This window comes from Paramacrobiotus metropolitanus, unplaced genomic scaffold (genome assembly GCF_019649055.1).
Source record: "Paramacrobiotus metropolitanus isolate TYO unplaced genomic scaffold, Prichtersi_v1.0 Parri_scaffold0000104, whole genome shotgun sequence".
Taxonomy (NCBI): domain Eukaryota; kingdom Metazoa; phylum Tardigrada; class Eutardigrada; order Parachela; family Macrobiotidae; genus Paramacrobiotus; species Paramacrobiotus metropolitanus.
Window position 1 is genome coordinate 333,542 of NW_026570324.1, and position 14,439 is coordinate 347,980.

The window sequence follows — 14,439 nt, forward strand, 5'->3', positions numbered from 1 at the left end:
GCGAAGCGGTCGCAACTCTTTATCGCAATGAAACTTGACACCCACACCGATCAATTCGTCTTCATCTTCCACTTTGACTTGCAATAAATTATTAGCTTGCACACCGACGCTAACTGTACTGACCGTGTAAGCCGGCGTCCGTTTGCGTGCTTGCATGCCGTGCATCTCCATTCACTGAAGCGGTGCTGTCAGCTGATCCACGCCGATTACGCGTTTCACACACCGAGTCGGCATAAATGCTGATCGTATCGGACTCGTCGGTTGACTGCACTTCGTCCTCCATCTCGGCCTGATACACGCGCAGCTCATGCGCCGCAGTAGTGTCCAAAGGTCGGCTTCGGAATGGCGTGCATTCAATACAACCAGGACACGTACCTGCTGACAACGCAACCGGGTATCCGTCTAGCATACGGTACACATACCCACACGACGTTGCCCCATACGCCGCACAGCCGGCATCCGCCCCGGACATAGCGGCCAGCGTGGCTGCCGCCTCCCATGTCGGGTCGTCCCTGCCTGTACGGTCCAATGCGCTTCCGCGCATCATCCGGAGTCCCGCCCTCGGCGCGGCTCCCTTGGCATCTTTAGCCCGCTTCGGACAATCCCGAAGCAAATGTTCCGTTGATCCGCAGTTCCAGCAGGACTTATCTTTACGTGGTGTGGTCAATGCGTTTCCGGTTCGTGCCGGTCTCGATGCGTCGCTGTGGTTGGAATCAGCAGCGGTTAACTTAGAATGAAATTCTGGCTTACCGCCACTTCGACGGAAATGGTTGGTGGCACGCTGATCCGCCGCCTGCTGTCGTTGGTTGGCTTGCTCCTCCCTCCGTAAGGACTGCGCCGCCTTCTGCAGGTCCGCGAAGAATCCTTGAGGCGTCTTGGCTGCGGAGGTGACTAACATCTTGTCGATCTCCGGGTAAAGTCCGTTCCGCAGCTTCAGGAGGACGTCCAGGTCATCCATTTTGGAATCGTATTCATAACATAGGTCAACCATGTCATTGTAATAATCTTCAACGGATTCGTTCTTCTGTAACTTACGCTGAGAAATCTTCAGCTTCAGTTGCAACTTCCAATCTTCAGTCTGGAAGCGTGCCAGGAGGGCGTCCCTGAAGGCCTTCCACGTCGTGTAGGGCTTTGTCCCGTCCTCCGACACAGTGTTGTACCACTGACCCGCATGGCCAGTCAAGTACACGGGGACTTGCGTCAGCTGCTTCGCATCGTCCCACTCCAACGCCTGCGCCACCGTCCGGAACCTACGAACCCACTGCGCAACATTCTCACCGGCTTTCCCGGTGAACACCGGCGGTCGCACGTCCGTCGCTGCCGCGAGCGATCCCATCACGTCCGCCAACTCCCGGGCATTCACAGAGAATGCCGGAGCCTGCCGTCCACCTGATACGTCTGGCTTCGCCATCGTAGTCTCCACAGGCGGCAAGTCGTCCACAATCGGTTTATCCTCGTCGTCCGAAAATAGGTTGCCCAGGGGGTCAGTCTCCCCCTTTACTGACATAAGACTACGCCCACGAAACCACCGTACTAAAGGTCACGGTATTCAAACTGCTTTCGGCACCAAATGATACGCTTACACTATCCGTAAGGCGTAATGAATATCGGGTTTTAGCCACTTTAATAATACTCAGCTAAGAACTAACAAATAACAAGTAAACATGAGCTTATATAACGGCCTAAGCCGGAAATAACAGGACATCCAGGGAAACGACCTAATATCAGACAATCACTCATTGTCAGTACATCTGGCTCACAAGGGCATGAGAAAGGCAAAAACATGGACTATGACCATAGAATAAACGCACACATGACCATAGGTACATGACCATAGGGAAAAACATATATGACCATAGGTCACATTACTACATGAGTAATCCGGTTATGTAACAGGCCATCAATGTTACAAAAAGTGCATTCGCAAAATACTACTTAAAATGATATAAATTCAAACGTTAAAAAAACCAGCCAAAATCATTATCGCCGTCAAAAATCTTAGGACGCATATTCAAGGTGCCCAAAACAGCAGAAGCATTTCCTTTCACTACAGCTAGACTAAATCTCTGCTTCAAAAATGCAGTAGAAAGAGGTTTCCTTGTCACGTCGCGAATCTTTCTGCCAGTCTTGTTTCTTCTGCAGACCGCCATGGTAGCACGTCGGTCTGCTTGCCAACAACTGCTGACATCGAAGGTGTAGTGTACGTAGCGGCGTAAAACGCCAATAAGAATCCATGCAAAAAATTTGCATGTTTGCATCGCTTTCCAAAAGCAATGCTCACAATCACGATCACACTAAGGCCTCGTCCCGAATTCAAAGCGAATCTCGTTGCGATACAGCAACTCCACCTCGCGAGGTGGCTTTGCGTACCGTATCTGTAGGCGTGGCCACTGCATACAGCCACCTCGTGCGGTTGAGCAACCGTACCATAACGAGATGCGCTTCGAATTCGGGACAAGGCCTAAGTCTTATACCGTGGGCACGCGGAAAGCCGCTGGCCGTGGATGTTACCTGCGTGGACACGCTGGCGGCCTCGTATATCGACCGCACGCCGGCGCAGCAGCCGAACGCCGGCGCAGCAGCCGAACTCACGGAAAGGAAGAAACTTTCGAAACACGCCTGGCTGCAACCAAGATACGATTTTGCCTTCGAAATTTACGGACCTTTGGGAGACGGAACAACTGAACACGATTTGAATTGACAGTTCAGCAGTGTTTCTTTCTTCGTAGTAATCGTCGAATATAGTCGTGTATTTGTTGACCATTTTTTTAGCGGTATATCTGTGCTATTTTGGCGTGATCAACAGCACAGCACAGCATAAACACCCAGCACAAGCGCAGAAATCAGCTGAATACGGATTCTGGAGGTCTTGCTCAGCATTTAGTAACTTTGCTCTTGAGGACGTTGTGCCCGGTAAGTTTCCATGTGTCGTAAGCCAGAACCCCGCATGCCGGGTTGCCCTTGATGCCCAGGCCACACACTAACATCTTCGATCCATCAATGTCCAGCAACGACGAGACCTCCTTGAATTTACTGCTCAAAGCATCCCCGATATCCAGGGGCTGGCCTTAGGGACCGTTGCCGGGGAATTTGAAGATCTGCGCCTTCCGAGCAGCATCGGTATCTGCGTCGAAAGATTCAAGATAATCCCGACTGACAAAATACAGCATTTAAATAGCATCTTGAAGAAAAAACATACAGTATACGTAGCGGTCTCCGGCGGCGGTCAGCGTCTGCGGACCGGCGTTTGGATCGGGCTGGGCACGGCCCACGCGGCAGCCGACCTTTTTCGAGTTTGCCGGTTCGTAGCAAATGCCGGCCGTTCCATCATTCTACATAACAAATATGGCCGACTAAGTCTAACAAATGTTTCCTGATCTTCGAAAAATTACTTACCTTAGCAATGCCGATTTCCTGTGGATTCGGCACGAACATCCAGTGCTTAATCGGACCGGTGGGCGCACCGACCCAGCGCTTCCCCAACGGCTCCGGCTTCCCAACCGGCGTGATTTTCCCTTCCCCGTCCACTTTGATCTGCGTGACACAGTCACCTTGGAAGGCGTACACCGGTGAAGCGGCGTCTTTTGGATGCAGACGGACAATCTGGTCGATGGGTTTCTCGCAGATGGACGGGCAGGTGTTGGGCATGCTGATGATGGGCGCAGAGATGTGGTCCTCAATCCCCACGACGTTCTTGCCCATCTCAATCCAGTAGATGCCCTTATCGCCTTTCTTGGTGCCCCAGGAATTGGCTACCATCCAGTATGGGACTTTGTTGGCGTCCTTGCACCAACCGATCAAGCGGATAGCGTGCCCGGCGAGGTTCGCGGCACCGGCTGATGGCCCGCGGTAGGCACCTGGTAAAAGTCATCACTGATTAACAGACCTAAGTATTAACTGGTAAGCCGGTTTATTTAGCGCGCTTTTGAATTCCTTTGGACCACTGGAGAGGTTCTGAGTACACGTAATTCAAACGATTTGCACGGCTCACGTACCCGTTTCTGGCTTCCAGTTCTCCAGATCGCTGAAGGTCGTAATGGACGACGTGATGGGCCCGTTGGTCATGAGGTCCGTCTGCATCTGCTTCACGTTGGCCTTGATCTGCTCCGATGTCGCCGCCGGACCGCCCGTGTAGGTAGTCCAGTAGGTATCGACTATTAAAGGTCAATAACGCGTTAGTCAAGTTCAGTATGGTTGAATCACTCCAGATGCAACGTACTGAAGAAGGTGTCTTGTTCCGGCTTCTTCTTGAAGTCGCCGTTGGAGCAGCTCTTGCTGCACGTCAGCGGGATGGACTCGGAGTACGGCATGGGCTTGACAGGGTAGGGCAGACAGCCCTGTTTGCTGTCGTAGTTGCCGCCGCTTACGGCCCCGTAGATGCACATCTGCTTGTAGGCGTTGGCCGGATCGTTGCCGAATAAGCAGCTACAGGATTCAGCGTGCTGTGTCAGTGCAATTTGAATCGGGATTGTCGGCACTTACTTGTCCATGGCGTTGCGGGATAAATCCGTGCAAGTAGCCACATTCACTGCTGATATGAAGGTCTGGTTCTTTTCGCCGGATGCGATGCAAAGCCGATCGGAGACAACGCTAGCCGTCGACACAGCCTACATAAGCAAATATGCAATTGCACGCTGAATCTACTTATATTGTCAACTTGACATTAATTTCGTGAGATTTCGCGGACACTTTATTTAGTCAGGTAAAATTCAATTTTGCATAAGGATGTTCGTGTCATTATGCGATTTATTTGGTTACTAATTAAACTAACCATTGGCTTGTCAGGTAACAATTAACCCGATAATTTAAATGAGTATAATAATTTGCGCTAGTTTGTTATTGGTCAAGTAAAATTAATATTGATTAGTGCGAGTTCATTTTTGAGTAGGTAACTAATTTAACTCAATTTTTGTTAATGAGTAATAAGGCAGAATGTAAAAGTTTTCCTGCTTACCCAGCATGTTCCACAGTTGCCTTGGTTGCGAATATCAGCGATGCTCTTGCATTTGGGCCAATTCTTGCGTGCATCAAAACACTCCGGAATGGCGGCGCCACGGTGCAGCGGTGTCTCATGAAACTGCGGTAACTGCTTGGCGGCTTTCCCGGTTATTTTCACCACACCCGCTGGCGGCAGTGTCGCCGTTCTAAACAATAAGAAGTCGCAGTTGTTCGTCAAACACAGGCTGACAAAGCCACCGTAAATACCGAATTTCATATCGCTCTTACGTTAATCCAATGCATAGTAAAATGGCCAGGAAATGAGCTGCTATTAACTTTAGCATTTTGCGTTAAATCGATGGACTGTTTGGCAAATTCCCACTGACACTTATGAAATATTGCGGCGTTTCCGGTGTGAGATGACTGCGTATTATGTGCATGCACAGTAACAGTTGAGGCTGTTACGAATGGGCGACGTGGTGTGGCACGGAAAAAAAGGGGAAATCAGCAGTTAAAAACCGCGTTTACTGGCAGAAAGTCAGTGTAGATCAAGTGTTTATGTTGACCTCTCGGTTGACTCAGCATACGATGAATGGAAAACGGGGTGAGATCGGTAAACGGCTAAACGCTGTAAGGGCTTTCAACAGCATATTATGAGGCTGAAGAGGACACTCGTTTGGTTGCATTTACAGGGGTCCTTTATAATAATTTATTGCTCCCCAGCCTCCCCTTATGGAATGGAACTGTGGTAGGCTCGCTTGATCGCTGTTATATAAACAATACTGTCAGATTTTCACTGGAATTCGTATTGATAAACAAAAGATCAAAACTAGGAAAATGTAGCTTCGGCGTAATGGTAACCGCATCCCTTTTGGGTGCGATGCCTGTTAGGAAATTACTGTAAATTGTTATTACTATAACGTAACTGTATGTTATGATTCACTTCATTTAACACTGACCGTGAGATCATCGTAAACAGGGTATTCCAACGATGGGATTTTATTTGGGTATTTTGTTTTCAGCCAATTGGGCTGCTTCATCGTAGGGGTTGGCAACGCCACAGGTCAAAGGCTCTCGAGCGGGGCGTAAAACGTCAGCTTGCGCGATTTCCGCATTTATCCGATACAATAGCGAATTTTAGATTTCACAAAACAAGTTCCGTCCAGTTCGACTTGCGGGTAGAAGTTGGCGTTACGGGTCGATTTACGTCCGTTCGCGACGTAAGGCGCCGTAACCTAACGTCGTTGGCTGACGCGTAAAAACTATCTGCCTTGCGTGGATCTGTGCAACGGCTCAGCCGTATGGCTAAGCGATAAGCCAGCGCATGCTGCCTGTGGATCTTTTTTATGTGCTCTAACCGCCTCCCCGAGAGCAGGTTGGTCACGCTCTCGGCACTCTCGACTCGATTTATTTTTCAGCTGTGCGTCACTGCAAGTGTGCATCCGTACAAGCATTTTAAACGCTGTTCAATCTGGTAACGTACTGTTTATGTGACGCAGTAGTTTCTAGTGGACGGAGCCTGAACCACGTGAAATCTAAAATTCCCTAATCGTTGCCGCTGCCCGACGACTGTTGATAATATCGCTGCAACACTAAATTTCCTTAATTCCTTTCAACTAGAGAAGCCTGTCAAAATAATTTTATGTTAAGTGTCTTGTCTTGCATGTCTTGCGAGTTCTACGCGCATTGCTATCACGATTAAATACCATCTAGCATAAATTTTTCTGCCAAATTTATGTTCGTCCGCTGTTTATGCTAGGATAGGATAGGTGTCCCGTTTACACTTGGATAGAGATAAATTGTCCAAACCTGTAGGTTCAGAAGGCTTCAGTCTTTTATATCAGCAATGGAGATGCAGTTTCCATTTGCTGTAGCTGTTCACGGCTGTTGTGGATCACAGGAACATGGTCTTCTTCGTCCGGTAACCGTACAAATCACTAATACCCAGCGGCGCAACGAGATCAAAGGTTTGGGGTGGGCCACAAGTACTGGCTTTGGGGTAGGCCGTTCCCATAGACTCTATGCTATAACTTTTCGTTTGGGGGGGCCATGGCCCCCAAATTATTAGGCTCGTTACGCCACTGCTAATACCGTACTGTACAATACACCTGCGACTGAAGTGCCGCCTGTTGTTCTGTGATACAGATGACAGGCATTTGCTGCTGAACGATATCATTTGGGAGACCAACGATGGAAGCACCGCATTTAATAGATTTGTTCCGGTATCCGGTTACCTCGCACCGAGCGGCTACTGTCCCAACAACGGACAAAAGATTCCTTACGAACTAACAGGATTCAGTGAGCACGGCAGTTGACAGACCTATTTTCTGTAATGTTGCCCTGTTATTTCAAGTTCCCTGTCGCTAATTTCTGGCTGGCAACAATGTCATTCATTCACTAAGAATAACTAATCGAAGGAGATTGACCGATCCAATTCTGTCGAAATACGGTATCGTCGAGAAATCAGGAGACGCTTTTTATACCTACTGTTGCGTGCGCATGCACATCTGCGAGGCTCAGTTATTGCGTTGTCAGTAGCCAATGGCAAGCGATTTTGCTGTTTTCAGAAATTCAGCGTACAGTACTATTTTGCTGTCTTCTATTAACTTTCAGGCATCGAGCAAAGAAAGACACAAGGAACAGCTTTTCTGGAGTCCATAGCCTTCTTCCATGTTTCCGTTACTTTTAAAAGCAACGTTTCACACGAATGACCGTTACGAAAACCAGACTGATTTTAGGACAAAATGTCAAAACGTTTTAAGGACTTGGCGAATCGTAACTGAGCGACTTTTTCAAACACTATCGACAAATTACAGTACATAACAACGATATCGGCCTCAGTTCATCTGCCGATTTTGGTTGAGCGCACTTGGGCATAGCTATCACATCCGCCTTTTTGAAAATATCTGGAAAGATATTTTTCTTAAAGCACTGATTAGTCAAGTGCGTCATGGGTTCGATCAGTAAAGGAAATATTTCGTGCAAGAGTTTATGTGGGATGCCGTTAGGCCCTGCGCATTTTCTCTTGCTCAGTATGCTGGAAAAAGCTTCCGCTACGGTAACAGCAGTTACTTGCTCGAATTCAAACACCGGTGACGTAGGTGCTGTAGGAACAGGAATAACCGCCGGCGGGTGCGGACTGCCATGTTCGCCCATTTTTGCAAACTCGCGGTTCAAATCATTGGGATCTATATATATAATATATATTATATATATATCAGTGTGATTAGGGCCTTATACGCTGCTACCGCTAGTGAATTGTAAAGCGTTGCACACTAGCATAGAATCTGGTAAGTTAGCACAAGGAAACGTAAGCTCGTCATCTACTCTAGTTTTGCCGGGTCCCACATTTGCAGTGATCGCCAAGGCGGCATCGCATATAAATCAACGAGCCGGTTTTATGTTTGCGTACTTCTTCGCACTGAACTCATCTGGGGCTGTGTCAATTTAGCAAACACTGCCGATTAAAGAATAAAGAGCACAACTTTGACCTGTGCTATCTGTGCAGTGGGGAGTATGTAAAATGCCAGGGACTGGGATCATAACTAGAGTTTTCTGATTTTTCGTGGACAATGTCCCGTAGAGCTGCGGTAACTGCTTGGTGGCCTGCCCGATCATCTTCCCCACACCCGCTGTAAGCAGTGTCGCCGATCTAAACGACAAGAAAGTAGCTGTCGTCCATCACACTTATCCATCGGGCTGATAAACTGCGCGAAATGGTACTTAGCAACCTGCTAGAATTTCGTGTTGTATTTTGCGGCGTCGCCCTTGTTATACAGAAGCCATACTTCGGATACATCGCTCAGATTGCACACAATCGTTTTCCGTGGTGTGTCATACAGTCGGTGGAGGTCAACAGTTTTTCGGATCTGGTGGATCGGATCTGCGCGCTTTGTCCCTGGAGAGGTATTATAGCGACTGTTGTTAATTTCAAATAATTAAACCTTTATTTGATTGGTCAGTCTGTTTGAGATGAGATTGGTGAGTCACAGCTGGCTAGTGTTTTTCGGTGTGTTTTTCGGCTAATCAGTCAGTGATTGAGCAACTTCCTGAATTCTAATAAATTGGTCCATGGGCAACCTGTCGATCGATCGTTCGTTTTGACCTGTCGTTTCTCATCCACCCTTTTTCCTTCATCCAGAGAGAACAGTAAGATCTATCCTGATTGCTGTGAGCTGTAATTGTCTTGAGATTAGACCACCAACATCGGTCTGTTTAGCGGCGTGGCGCGGCGTGTAGCCAACCCACAGTAAACGGGAGGCCCATCATCAGCCTTCCGTTGTAGTATGAAGGTCTGGAAGAGGTTAGAAAACAACATTGTGGCGCGAGTTTTGCCTGGTACCGACGCTGTGTTATCCAGAAATTCTTGCCTTATAAGAGTCGAGCTGATGGCAGCATTTACAAGATACACCTTATAAAAGAACCATGGAATCTGGAGGTGGGAAGAGCGGCAGGATAGTTCTGCTAACAAAATATTTAGGAGAGGTTAACAGATTTGAGCAGAAATTTGAAAGAAGGTACAGAACTGGCTTCGAGAATTTTGGGGTTAACAGCAAAAATTTTATGAAGAATTCGTATTAGCCGCACTTCCACATCGATCCGGGCCGGCTGTCAACACTGTTGCTGTCGCTTGACCTTGTTAATGGTATTGTAATTTGTATGCTTATTTTTCAGTTTACCGTTTCTCAAATGGTAACCATAGTGTGGCCCTGTAAGACAGGCAAAAAAATATTCGTATAATTTCCTGTCGCCACATCCTGGCATTATTTTTGTGTAGGTGCATCAGTGCATAAGCAGCAATACTCATATAAATCGCAGCATAACAAACACCGCTGTCGCTTGAAGGAAGCATTTTACAGAGTGAAAAACAACCCTGTCAATAATGCGCTCTTATAAAATTTATATGGGAAATGGATGACGAACCGCAGCTAATAATCACGAGGCTTTGAACTGAACAACTGAATGTAAAGCATTACAATGTAGCACGTTACGCTTGAATTACACCAGATCGTTATTTCCGCTTATTGATCAGCTGCACTGATCAGGAATACCGTATAAAACGTGCAAGTACACAGCCAGGTACTAATTACTATTCAGAATAATGTTGATTACGAAACATCGCGGTGGCGCTGAAGTTCTGAACCGAATAAGTACGAATTACCCGGCGATTCTGTTGCATTCAGTATTTGTACGCGTACCGGCGTACGTACACCGTAAGTGCACAGGAAATTGTCATTTTTCACAATGCTCAAAATAATATCACCACAAGGTGCGTACTACGTACCGCATTGAAACCGTTGCTGTGTTTGCTACACTGATGTGAGTATTACGCGAATCCCACTACACTTATCACTTATCGACGCAATTTAACAACTCCAGATTTCATACTCCTACATGGTGTTTTAGGGATACCGAATCAATATCAATAATCTGTAAGATTTACACCGGAAGCGAAGCAACTGAAGAAGTTTTGCGGGCAACAGGCAGATTTTAACCGGAAGACCGCAATTTCCCACGGAATTAAGGCAATATGATTGTGTCAATACTCCTGGCTGCCTTGGCATTACTGAGCTTTCTGGACCCGTTGTCATCGCAGGATTCCAGCTGTAAGAAGCCCTTATAAGTTTGTACCGTATAGTGTTTCGCATTTTTCTGAGGCGAACTGCAGGAAATCCGCGATATCTGTTTTGCGCAGAATTCTGTTGACCCAGACGTATTTTTTCTGTGTAGCGGGCACCCAGTTCCCCAGTTTCCCCAGTGGTGCTGGCACGAAATGCAGCGGATCCGGATGCCAGGTGACCGGCAGTGCGGCCTCGTCCGGGACGCCCGGATCGCAGGTACCCAAATACCAATACAGCAGCTAGCCTGCCTAATTAAACTGGCATCAGCACAAGAAATTTACGTAATAAAATGATGCAATTAAATTGTTTTGGGAAAAAAGAAATTTGTTGAACGTTTCGCTGATTTCATAAACTAAGAAAGGCATTTTTTATGCGAGCTGTAAGTTATATACCTGGGCCTACACCACTAAGCCATGACACTACAATATTTCTCGTTTTACAAGCAGTTTCTCGTTTTACAAGCAGTTTTTACTCATCCCGGAGCTGAACGGAAAACTGACCGGCATGGCATTCCGTGTACCGGTTCCTGATGTCAGCGTTGTGGACCTGACTGTGCGCCTGAACAAAGAGGCATCTTATGAGGAAATCAGCGCAGCTGTTAAATTTTCATGTTGTAAAATTATGTTGTTTTAAGCTGTTGCATAACCGTTGTACCACAGGTAATAAACGTACCAGCAGTTTGCCGGTAGACATTTTGAGAACTTATCGAACACCCTTCTTTTAAATTGGCTAACAAGTTTTGTGCAATTAAATCAATGTTTGATTTCTATTATAGTTACACGTCTGTCGCATATAGGAAGCGCGTTCTTGTAAAATTATCTCTCTCATGCAATCTCTTTTTCCCATGCATACGAAAAATACTCTCAACAACTTTCTAACGACAGCTGTACTCGTGATCTGCACTATATAATTATAATGCAGATAGTCCTTTCCCATGTTAATTATAATTCCTTCCTATGTTAATTGGGACAAATTCTTCATTTGATCATGTTTGTTGAGCGAAGGTCGCCTTGTACATATTGGGAAATTAAATCACATGCAGATAAAGTTTACTATGCAAAACTATAATCTTGTCGCGAAAGCGTTTCTAATGTTGAAAACCTTGCAGTATACAGGTTACTATTGATTTTTAAGTTTTTAGCCACATAATTGTTTGTTTTTCCGTTCAGAACGGGTTCAGCCCGGCGGACACGGCCAACTCCATCCGGCGCATCCAGGAGGGCATGGGCGCCAACATCAACAATCTTTTCGGCCCGGCACCGGCCGCCGTGTCCGTGCAACGTCCACAGCCCAGTCCGTCCGGCGGCGAAGTGCCCCGCGTGATCCAGATCACCGACCAGGGATCCGGAAATCGCAGTCCCACCGTCGCGTCCGCGTCAACGACATCCGCCGGTTTCTTGCTCTTGACATTTGCTTTCTTTGCTTGTCTGCTGTGAGCAGAATCTCCATAATCAAAATACCGACTTAAGAATACGGTTAAAAAGTGTTTATCTTTTAACTTGTTCGGTAAAAGCGTTCGCTTTGGATTGCTACGATACTAATGACGCTCATGATATGAAAATTATTATTAAGCTAGTTTCTCTTAGTTCCTGATTTGCTCCTTCGATTTTTATTGCTTATACAACATGAAGTCGATGTTTTTACCCGAACTCTCGCTTTTTCCGGTGTGTATAAAAATTCATCATTTATTTCCGGCATGAATTACTTGCACATTCGCGACAAACCGGATCCAGTGGGCCGCCTTGCGGCGGATTATTCTGCATATTAACGAGTGTATATACTCGGTATACCGCCAATACATTCCGCTATTCGAGCAAGTCGATGTGTAATTCCGAGTTCCAACACAACAATTCCCGTCAGACAACCGTCGCCGACACTAGCTAATTACCAGCAGCAAAAAACTTAGCCGAATTATTGCTTCGTCATGCGGCGGTATCAAAAACTAGCGAAGCAGCAGTTATGCTTATTGCCTGCACCTCCAGTTAACGACCTGTACAGTTGCGACCAGCTATTGCTGAGTTATTTGTTTATGTGTTTTCCACGAGATTAACGCGATTAAGAACCAAAAATGCCGTTGTATGCCGTTGTCCTTCTTTCGCTAGTGTGTAGTGTGGAATTTTTATCAGCCCAAGATTTCGGTTCCGGGAATGGCAACAGTAGGTTTCGAAAGAATTTTGTTTTAGTTAACAAAAAATTAGTGCACGAAAAATTCGCGGTGGGAAGAGATATTATACAGTTCATCTGTAGTTATCATTATCGATATTAGTTTTAACCAGGAACGCTAATACGGTTTAAAGGGATTTTGCAGAATATTGTACAGCTAGAAACAGCAAAAGCGGTATAGTGGTACTCCATTACGATCGAAGATTATTACTATTAAGCCTTATTAAATTATTGCAAGTGCTGCCTGTAGCCTGTAGGTACACGAGCAATACAGTGTTTTCTGACTCCATTTGATTATATTTATTGCCGTATTATTATTACCAATAAGATAAAATCTGTTGGTGTTAGTGCTTGTAATAAATCACTCTACGTATTTTTCGATTCAATTAATTGCAAGAAATCCTAGAAAATTAATTTCGAACGCGAGCATTATAACTTACGGAATATTATGTGCATATACATACTGTATACCTAAATTGCAGAATAAAAAATAATTTCGTAATAAATAACCGGTAAATAATTTTAAATGCCGTAATACGTGTTCAGTTAAATAATTTTAATTATAAGTTGTTAAAGAAGTCATGCAGGGCGGCGCTCCGATGCACTATAAGACTGGGAGCTAAATGGGTTTCTTCATTTTTCACTGGCAGTTCAGCGTGTTGCTATACCGGTTCTATCCGACCCATTTATCTGCAACTATAATTATTATTATGTGACAGTATCTGCTGGTATATGTACATACAGAGACATGTGCGTGTAGCAGCCTGTCTGGGCTTTTTCTAGCAAACGGCAACCTGCAGCCGGTTGGCTTTCAGCCCATGAGTTTCCAGCCCCTACCCGGCTTCGGCTCCTCCGCATCGTCACCGGTGGCCGGCAGCGCGCCAGTGTCCGGTGGCAGCAGCAGCGGAAGCGCCCCGTCACCTTCACGCGGCAGTAGTATTAACAGCAACACCGACGACTGCTCGTCCTCCCGGTCTGGCTGTGCGGCGCCCTCGCCGTCCTCCTCCAGCTCCCGATCGCGAGGACCCTCACAAGTAAGACAGCCTGGCGTCCGTTACTAATTTGTGTTTGTGTGGTTTTTTTTTGTTATTAATTATTTATTTTGTGCGGTTGTAGGGCGGAAGCAGCAGCCCGGGGGCGTCCGCGCCCTCCCCCTCCCTCGCCGGCACCTCGCAGTCCGGCTCCTTCGGCGACCACATCCGGCAGACCATCCAGGACCAGCTCAACTTCCAGTTCAACAAGGCCGTCCAGGGAACCGGGACTCCCAGCTTCGGCAGTGGCACGTCTCGCAGCGACAATTAATTCTTGTTTTTTGATCAATGCAGTGGATGCTTAAGAGCGTCTCAAGATCTTACAATTATTTATAACATTTATTTTAACTATGCCGAATAACCGCTTTGGGCATACGCTGCACTCTCTCAACTATGCGCTTATTCGTTATCGGGTGTTCCAATCAGACATTTGTTATTTCAATACTCGATGTAGGCGTTTTGCGTTTCCAAGAAGTACAAAATCGTGACCAACTGGTGCTAAAGAAAATGCAAGTGAAAGTGTTGCTTTCCCTTTCTGCGCGCCTTCATTAATTATGCGGTGGTGCGGTGAGCCATTTTCCACGAAAAGACCACTGGTCAGTCGCAGCGCACAGAGCGAGAAAATAAATTGCATTGTTGTGCACACATGGCGCGGGATCGATGCATGGGGAAAGGCAAAGAGAATG

At 46.5% G+C, this 14,439-nt stretch overlaps 3 protein-coding genes across 4 annotated transcripts; 2 read left to right on the plus strand and 1 right to left on the minus strand.

Moving 5' to 3' along the window:
• Positions 1-2,383: 2,383 nt before the first annotated feature.
• LOC129597433 (cathepsin B-like cysteine proteinase 4) lies at positions 2,384-5,357 on the minus strand. The gene is made up of 8 exons (XM_055494969.1): positions 5,227-5,357; positions 4,955-5,144; positions 4,483-4,607; positions 4,220-4,425; positions 3,996-4,154; positions 3,397-3,857; positions 3,200-3,332; positions 2,384-3,124 (listed from the first exon to the last, which is right to left on the minus strand). The coding sequence occupies exons 1-8, from the start codon at positions 5,280-5,282 to the stop codon at positions 3,069-3,071; spliced, it is 1,386 nt and encodes a 461-aa protein (XP_055350944.1). The 5' UTR covers positions 5,283-5,357; the 3' UTR covers positions 2,384-3,068.
• Positions 5,358-10,043: 4,686 nt separating this feature from the next.
• On the plus strand, positions 10,044-12,247 carry LOC129597425 (uncharacterized). Of its 2 annotated transcripts, none has more exons than XM_055494962.1 (4): positions 10,044-10,151; positions 10,345-10,544; positions 10,669-10,775; positions 11,729-12,247. In XM_055494962.1, exons 2-4 carry the CDS (start codon positions 10,469-10,471, stop codon positions 11,993-11,995), a joined length of 450 nt encoding a protein of 149 aa, XP_055350937.1. In that variant the 5' UTR covers positions 10,044-10,151; positions 10,345-10,468; the 3' UTR covers positions 11,996-12,247. The 2 variants fall into 2 exon arrangements, with proteins under 2 accessions (XP_055350937.1, XP_055350936.1); XM_055494961.1 differs by having other exon boundaries at positions 10,100-10,257.
• Positions 12,248-12,399: 152 nt separating this feature from the next.
• LOC129597427 (secreted protein C-like) lies at positions 12,400-14,202 on the plus strand. The gene is made up of 3 exons (XM_055494964.1): positions 12,400-12,715; positions 13,506-13,756; positions 13,839-14,202. The coding sequence occupies exons 1-3, from the start codon at positions 12,628-12,630 to the stop codon at positions 14,022-14,024; spliced, it is 525 nt and encodes a 174-aa protein (XP_055350939.1). The 5' UTR covers positions 12,400-12,627; the 3' UTR covers positions 14,025-14,202.
• Positions 14,203-14,439: the final 237 nt, after the last annotated feature.